Here is an 8,955-nt window from a genome sequence, read left to right as displayed (position 1 = left end):
ATGTGTGAGTTCAGATTGCTAACGGGACTGCTCAGGGAACTTTCAACGATTGTATTCCCCTGACCGACCCCCCCATCTGAGACCCTAATCACCCCGGAAATTATGAACTGCTATACCGAAATCTGGTTAAATTGGGAATTGAGAATTTGTTCCAACAAGGTCCAAAAGAAACCCCTATGGAATTTTTGGACCAACTTTTGAAATGCAATGAAAATAAAAAAAAAAATTGGACGTGGCTTCAGAAAACAGAGGCAATTGGCTAGCCTCTTTCTAGGGCAATTGGCCCCCTGATATCAGAAAGAAATTGTCTTCGGCTGCAGGATAAACTTAGAACAGTCAGGAATAACGGGGACCTGGGGCACCTACCCTAGCAGGTCCACTGGTTGAAATAAAGCTAGGGAACAAAGAGAGAGCCTTGAATTTTTGTTGGTTAAAGGAGCTTCTTTCTCTGTGTTAATTAGTCTGTAAATGTAATAGGAGCAGCTGGCCAACAGGAAAAGGTGTTTCTCTTGCAATGCTTGAAATATAAACTGGGGAAACAAATAGGGATACATAGGTTTTTATGTCTACCTGGATCTCAAAAATCTCTATTAGGTCGAGATTTGTTAGAACAATTAGAAGCAGAAATTATCTTTGAAAAAGGGAAAATGGAATTAAAGATGGGAGAAGAACAACTAATAAATGTGCTGAGCTTGGCACTAATACAAATTGACCCTAAAAGTGAAATACCCTCAGAGATCACAGATCAAGTGTATCCAGGAGTTTGGGCCACCGAAGTCCCTGGAAGAGCTAAAAATGTGACCCCAAAAATTATTAAATTAAAGCCAGGAGAGAAACCTGTTAAGTAATATCCTTTGAGGATAGAAGATAGGAAATGAATTAAAGAAATAATTGATAATTTTCTGCAGTATGGATTATTAGTTGAATGTGAATCCAAATACAATACACCCATATTGCCAATCAAAAGGGCAGATGGAAAAAGCTATGGGCTAGTTCAGGATTTGAGGGCCATAAATAAAATCATCGAAGATATACATCCAGTAGTAGTAGCAAACCCTTATACTTTGCTGACTAAATTAAAGAATAGTCAAGTTTGGTTTACCGTACTGGATTTAAAAGATGCCTTCTTCTGCCTAGCCTTAGCCACAGAAAGCCAAAACCTATTTGCCTTTGAATGGGAAAACCCCGACTCAGGTAGAAAGACGCAGCTTACGTGCACAGTATTACCTCAAGGATTCAAGAATAGCCCCACCATTTCTGGAAACGAATTAGCAAAGGAACTTGAGACTTGGAAACCTCCGGACACTGAAGGGACTTTGTTACAATACGTGGATGATCTATTGATAGCCACTGAGACTAAAGAAGGCTGTGTTCAATGGACTGTCAGTCTCCTTAATTTTCTGGGTTTAAATGGATATCGAGTCTCCCAACAGAAAGCCCAGCTGGTTCAGCAATGTGTGACCTATCTGGGATTCGAAATTTCGGGAGGACAACGAGAGCTGGGAACTGAATGCAAGGAAGCCATTTGTCGAACTCCGGAACCACAAACGATAAAAGAACTGCGAACCTTTCTGGGAATGACAGGTTGGTGTCGCCTTTGAATTTATAATTATGGACTGATGGTGAAGCCTCTGTATGACTTGATAAAAGGTAACCAGTCAAAATTGGTTTGGACTGGAGAAGCGCGAACAGCTTTTAAGAGACTTAAACTTGAATTGATGCGTGCTCCGGCCTTGGGAGTGCTGGACCTGTCGAAACCTTTTTGGTTATTTTCACATGAGAGACCAGGGATGGCTTTGGGAGTATTAGCACAAAAGCTGGGTCCCTATAAGCGAGTAGTAGCTTACTTCTCTAAACAACTGGATGAAGTAAGTAAAGGATGGCCCGGATGTCTTCGGGCAGTGGCAGCAGTCATTATCAATATACAGGAGGCTCGGAAGCTTACAATGGGACAGAAAATGACAGTGCTAGTTTCCCATACAGTCTCAACAGTTTTGGAACAAAAGGGAGGTCATTGGCTCTCCTGCAGAGATTTTAAAATACCAACAAATACTAGTAGAACAAGATGATGTGGAAATTGTGGTCACTAACATTGTGAATCCAGCCTCTTTCCTTAGTGGAACTCAGGATGAGCTAATAACACATGACTGTATAGAAATAATGGAGACCGTGTATTCCAGTCGACCTGATCTTAAGGAAGAACCTTTAGAAGATGCTGACGAATCTTGGTATACTGATGGAAGCAGCTTTGTGAAACAAGGACAACATAAGGCAGGGTATGCCGTTACAACCACTCAACAGGTAATCGAGTCTAAACCATTACCTCCTGGGACGTCCGCCCAGAAAGCAGAGATAATCGCTCTTACGCGAGCACTGGAACTAGCAGCAGGAAGGAAAATAAATATCTGGACAGATTCTAAATATGCATTCGGTGTGGTGCATGCTCATGGAGCGATTTGGAAAGAGCGTGGATTGCTGACCGCTCAGGTAAAACAGATAAAACATGCTGAAGAAATTTTAAAATTGTTAGAGGTGGTAAAACAACCAGAAAAGGTAGCTATCATGCATTGTCGGGGACACCAAAAGGGGAACGCTGATTTTGAAATTGGAAATCGATTGGCAGATCAAGAGGCTAAGCAGGTAGCTGGATTAACTGAAGTGAAGGCATCATCTTTGATACAAGATGGTAAAGTTCAAACTATATACATAAACCAAAAGCCAAATTATACAAAAGAAGACTTAAAATTAATTGAAGATTTGAAAGGTAAAATGAAACCAGATGGATGGGTATATTTAAAAGATAACCGAGTAGTAATACCCTCTAATTTGATATGGCTCACAGTTCTTACAGAACACAATAAAACACATTGGGGGGCTGACACATTGCATAAGAGCCTGAGTCAGACATTAGTGGGACAAAATTTATATGCAACGATAAAACAAGTAACTCGACAATGTAGCATTTGTTTACACAACAACCCCAATACCAAGAATAAAATAAAATTTGGAATAATTGGTAAAGGAAATTATCCGGGACAACAGTGGCAAATTGATTTTTCAGAACTCCCTAGAAAAGGGGGGTATCGTTATTTATTGGTTCTGACTGACACATTTTCAGGATGGCCCGAAGCCTTTCCCTGTCGAGCAAACAAAGCAAGAGAAGTGGTTAAAGTCTTGTTAAATGAAATAATACCACGCTTTGGGATTCCAGTAGCAGTGGAATGTGAACCTGATAGAGGTTCACATTTTTGTGTGCAAGTGGTACAACAGATAAGTAAGATTCTAAAGATAGATTGGCAACTACATACTCCTTATAGACCGCAGGCAAGTGGACAAGTAGAAAAAACGAACCATTTAATTAAACAACAAATAGCTAAAATCGGACAAGAAGCTAATTTGTCATGGCCTCAATCCCTCTCTTTAGCATTACTTAGAATTAGAGTTAAACCTAGAGTAAAGGAGAATTTGAGTCCCTTTGAAATCTTATATGGGAGGCCGTATCAATTTCTATTTAGTGGAGAGGATCTAACACAGTTAGGATCAGAATATTTATATGCTTATATAACTGAACTTCAGAAACAATTAAATAAAGTACATAAATTGATTTTAGGGACCAGGGCTAGAGGGTTGGATCAACCAATCCACCCCTTTAAGCCCAGGGATTATGTATATAAATAAAGATTTTTTCAGGACAACCCCTAGAAGAAAGATGGATCAGACCATATCAGGTGTTGTTGACGACGCATACTGCTATCAAGATTAAAGAACAAGCTGCTTGGATCCACTATTCAAGAGTGAAGAGAGCTCCTGGAAAATTATGGACTGCTACCCCAATAGGATCTACCAAATTACGGCTCTTCAGGTCGTAATTGTAATGGGGTGGCTACCTAATTTATACTTGACTTTATGGGATAAAAGCACATGTTTATCTCAGGTACAAGGAGTTTCTCACGCTCTGGGTAAAACAAATTGCTGGATATGTACACATATGCCAGAACACGGAGATAAAGGCATATCTCTAATCGGAATTCCCCTACCTAGGAATAAATCCTGGGAAAACTTATGGAGGAATACCTCTTGGGGTATTGAAGGTGATGAGATTCTGAAATTAGAAATAAATAGTCCTAAGGTACAAGAGTCATATTATACTTGCGTTCAGAGATGTAACCCACCCAAAGGACAAGGGAAAATTGATTATAACCCCATAAAATATGTGGGAAACCAGTCATCTTGTAACATCACTTTATCTATTGGTACCTCAGTTTTTGTTAATTCTATGGCTTGGCCAGTACCAGAGGGAAGAGGATCGTACTGGCTGTGTAATGATACAGCTCGGAAGGTTTTACCAAAAACCTGGATGGGAACTTGTACCTTGGGAGCAGTAGTCCCTAATATAACGATACATGATTCTTTGTCACGGGGGTATTTGAGAAATCAAATTGGACGGGAAATCAAAAATCCCTTAGTAGAAAGACTACTGCTTTCCATAGTTTTGCCCATTGGTTTATCCCATGGTTAGGGGTGAGTGAGTTGGAAAAAACAATAGTCAACATATCTGCAGTAATAGAAAAATTAGAAAATAGGACAATTGATGTTATGAAAGCTCAACAGCAAGAAATATCTAGCTTATCACAAGTGGTGTTACAAAACAGAATGGCCTTAGACTTGTTGTTGGCTGCTCGAGGAGGAGTATGTACAATTGTTAATACTAGTTGTTGTGTGTATGTGGATCAAAGTGGGAGAATTTCCACTGACCTAGAGGAAATATGGAAACAGACTAAAATATTACATGAAGTCACCAAAGACGATCTCTCATGGAGTTTTGAAGAAATGTGGAACAAAGTAACTTCTTGGCTACCTAATATACAGTGGCTGAAACAGGTTTTTATTATTACGATTGCTTTTGTGATATTGGGAATATTTGTATGTATATTGTTCAAGTGTTTGTTTTGTTGTACTACGAAAGATGGGTACATTTAATGCAAAGGAATTTGCATGCATCAAGAAAAGGGGGGAATGAAACAAGCAAGCAATTAGTAAATATAAAAGGATGATTAGCTAGCTAGGCAGTAGGATGAATCATTACCTAGGTATTAAGAATAGAATAGATTAGTTACTCAATCTGTTAGTCAAGGAAGAAGTAGTCTGAGTCTGTAAGATATACTATCAGGAGCCAAGAGGTGAAGAATAGGTGAAAACTAAGTAACAAAAGCTTGCCAGACATCCCGTCTCGGGCAGGAAACAGATGGACAACAAGGACACAAATTAGCTCAGACTGATAAGGACATTGCAAACTTGCAAAATCACTACATTCTAGATAAAGGGTGAGAAGTATACTATGAGGAAGACATACGGCCTTCCTCCCAAAGACCACTGCCCACCTCATGAAGACCCCTGCCCACAATTCTTGGAAGAATCTGCGCAAGTGCAAAGTATCTGAACAGGCAGGAGGGAATAGGCTAAATCCATTTATGGTAGTGTATCTGAATGGTCTTGCCTCAGGATTTTTAAATTAAATCCATTACAGATTGCCAGCATATATCATCTCCATCCAGAGGGGCTCCAAAGAGGAAGGGACATCTGCACTTCAAAAACATGTGTTTTTACAACACAGTCCTTGAGAGCCCCTCCTTTGGGTCAATAACAAGTAATACCTTTGTTTGCTATGCAGCTGTGCTTGTGCCTGCTCGGGGCAGGGCTGGGCTGTAGTCCTCACCTTTCCCATTTCCGTCACACCTGGTTCTCACTTCTCCTCCAGCCACATACACACTGGCTGCACCGTGGCTGACTGTACAAAATAAGCCTGTTCTCTTTAACCTAGCTGTGGAGACTCTGCCCTGGTACAGCACCTGCAAATTGGGAACCTTGCTGTGTTCATCCTTTCTCAAAAAGGAGCAATTATTGCTTTAAGGTGAAAGGAGAATTTGGCTAATAGCTTGCCTAGTAACTTCTCTAGGAGCAGCAATTTTAGTTGCCTAATACTAATGTAATGATTTGCCCTCTCCCATGGAGTTGTTCTTCAATGGCCACTGTGCTTTTCTTTTTTTTTTTGGGGGGGGGGGGAGGACAGAGGTGTCAACGCACCATGGCAGATTTCAGTTAACTGTGCACATGGAGTAACAGTCCAGCAAAGGCCAGAAATAAGGGCTAGGAATGCTCTGCCTGTGAAGAGATGGGTCATCTCCTGGGTGCTGGATGCTAGGTGGCACTTGTGCCATCACTGAGAGGTGACACTGAAAGCTGGATCACACAAGGAAGAGTGAGGTACCCCACAGTAGGGCCCACAACAGTGTAATGGAGAGGATATCTTGGTGGAAGAAAGCCCATCATGAGACCTAAAAGAAAAAATGTGCTGCAGCTGGTGGAGGTATTCTAAGATTGCTTATAACCTGTTGTGGGGAGGCCTGAATTACTGCTGCCTGAAGGACTGTCTCTGGAAGGTCATGTGCCTTTGGGAACAGCATAACAGTGCTGCTGCTTTTACAACTTGGCATTGGTAAAGTTAATAGCTTTGCTAAAAGCCCCTCTGCAAGGGAAGCTGAGGAGAAGAGTCCAGCTCCAAGATGCCAGTCTTTGCAGCTGATCCTGTGCAATGTTCATGCTTTTGAGGCCACTTGTTTAAAGGGTGGAGCAGAGACTTTTATTTTTTCCAGAGTTTGTTTCAGCTCTGTTGTCAGGCTCAGTTACCCCAAAACTCCCCTAACTGGTCTGTGTTTGTTTCATGCATGAGATATCAGGCCCTAGCTTGTATATGACTTGGCAAAACCAGGCAGATCTTAACCTTCTGCTCCTTGGAGCCAAAGACCTCATCTCTACAAACCTTTTCCAATGGCCTGTTTAAAGCATTGCTCTCAGCACATGCTCCTTAGCATAAACCAGCAGAAAATTTCCAGGCTTTCTGACCAAATCTTGAATCTAACCTTTTGCAGGACTTTTCCATGCAACAGGCCAAAATGGAGAAGGCTGGTGGGCTGGCCAGTTACATTTATAGCTGATTTTTGGCATGGGTTTAATGTTATTAAATCCAGATGTTATTCTGTGGTTTAGATCCTACATCCTGTATGCCTGAGAAAACAGCCACTTTCCCAGTGACTTGGTCTCAGTGGTTAGACCAAGAACTGGGCACAAAGCCTTAATTATGTATACTGATTTTCCACTGATGAATAATTTAAAATAGTTTTCAGTGGCAGTGAAATGATAACTTAGAGCACAAATCCCATTCATTCTTTCCAGTTATTTGTGACTGCGTTTTGCAGAAACAGAAAGTTTAATATGAGTTGCTTAGAGATAAGATTAAAAAAAAAAAGTTTCAAGAAATGAAAAACTTCTCTTCTAATAGTTTTTTCAGTTTTCCCCTCCCTTTTTCCTCAATGCTTCTAGAATTAACAGCACATGATAAGACATGCATGCTTGGATCTACAGCCAAAATACTCTGAGCTGCAGTTTCCGGGAATAGCTGGAGTAATGTTAGAGGTTCTCTACCTTTTTATTTACAATGATCATCCAAGAGAGTTCATTTCTGCCCAAACAGTTTCAGAAAAATAAGAGTTGTCTGTTCTATCACTGGTGAGAACTGCTGGTTTAGGAGACAGCAGCAGGGCCCCTCTGTTGGCAAAAATAAAACCACTGAGGCGGTGTTGTCCTGTGCCTGTGGTCAGTGGTGGTTCTCCTTCAAGGCAGCTACAGGAGAGAAAGTTCTGCTCACTAGTGTTGTTGGATGAGGCACCCTTTGCAATTTGTTCTTGCTTTAGCAAAGGTATTGGCTGTTATACAGAAAGGAAGATAAAAATCTTGCTGCTAGAAGTTGGCCTTCTATCTTAGCCTTTAGGGACACTGCCTCTGAGAGTGCTGATGACTGCTGAGAACTATGGTCTCCAGAAAGTGAGGAGTCCTGGTATTCAAGGTGGATGTGCTACAGCAGGCCAGAGGCTTTCCAGTCAGTTGAACTAGGCTTATGGCTATCTGAGGCCTTCAGAAATGGGTTGATCCCAGAAAACCTGCCCCAAGGCACTGTTTTACCAGGAGAACAGTGCCTTGAGCAAGTTTCATGTGTTTCCAATTCCCACTGCTCAGTATTTCTGTCCCATCCCTAAGCTGTTTGCAGCTGTCCATCTGGCATAGAAACCATTCCTCCTGGGGAGGGCATCAATCATCTCGCTGAGAAGCCAGAATTCTTTCTTGGAGCGCCCAAAATCCATCAAGTGCCTCTTCCCTGGCTGTATGGAGGGGACTGACCCTGAGGAACAGGCTGGGAAAGAGGGGTGACAGAGGGACAGCTGCTTGCTCCCTCAGAGAGCTCTGGGAAGAGCAAAGGAGCTCTCAGTGCATCCAGTAGCTCCAGCAGCACTTTGGCTCTACCTGTGGTCAAGGACTACCTGGCCTACGAAAAAGAGGTGGTCATCAGGAACAGAAGAGCCTCTCAGAAGCTTCTTTGGGACCCTGGGGCTCTGCCACATGCCATCACTTGTGTTCTGGGAGGGGAATAAATACCAAGGGGGCTTCAGCACAGAGGTGCAGTTCTGGATGTCTTTGTGCCTCTGTCCATCATGGGTTTCTGTAGATCTGTCTGGGGCTACAGCTGGGCAGACCTGGTTTTAAAAAGTACCTGTATCTGTCTATGTTGATAACAACAGCTACTCTCAAGAAAATTTCTGAAAGGGGACATAATATAAAAAGTGAAGCTGTACCAGTATGGACCTCTGGAGTTCTGCTTTCCTCTGGAACTCTGGACAAGTGTTGTGGTTTAACCTGGATGGCAGCTAAATACCACACAGCTGTTTGCTTACCCTCCCCCCTCCCTCTCTGGGATGGGGGAGAGAAATGGGAAAGTGAAGCCTGTGAGTCGAGATAAAGACAGTTTATTAAGACAGGAAAATAATAACAACAACAACAATAATAATGATAATAGTACTACTAATAATAATGTGTACGAAACAAGTGATGCACAAAGCAATT

At 41.8% G+C, this 8,955-nt stretch overlaps 1 protein-coding gene across 1 annotated transcript; it reads left to right on the top strand.

The window, feature by feature from the left end:
* Positions 1–2,418: 2,418 nt before the first annotated feature.
* Positions 2,419–3,690, top strand: LOC118157979 (protein NYNRIN-like). Its single transcript, XM_035312523.1, has 2 exons — positions 2,419–3,291; positions 3,421–3,690. The coding sequence occupies exons 1-2, from the start codon at positions 2,563–2,565 to the stop codon at positions 3,676–3,678; spliced, it is 987 nt and encodes a 328-aa protein (XP_035168414.1). The 5' UTR covers positions 2,419–2,562; the 3' UTR covers positions 3,679–3,690.
* The last annotated feature ends 5,265 nt before the right edge of the window (positions 3,691–8,955 follow it).

The sequence above is a fragment of the Oxyura jamaicensis genome, assembly GCF_011077185.1.
Source record: "Oxyura jamaicensis isolate SHBP4307 breed ruddy duck chromosome 16 unlocalized genomic scaffold, BPBGC_Ojam_1.0 oxy16_random_OJ71086, whole genome shotgun sequence".
In the NCBI taxonomy this organism is placed as follows: Eukaryota; Metazoa; Chordata; class Aves; order Anseriformes; family Anatidae; genus Oxyura; species Oxyura jamaicensis.
This window is presented reverse-complemented; position numbering and strand designations above follow the sequence as displayed.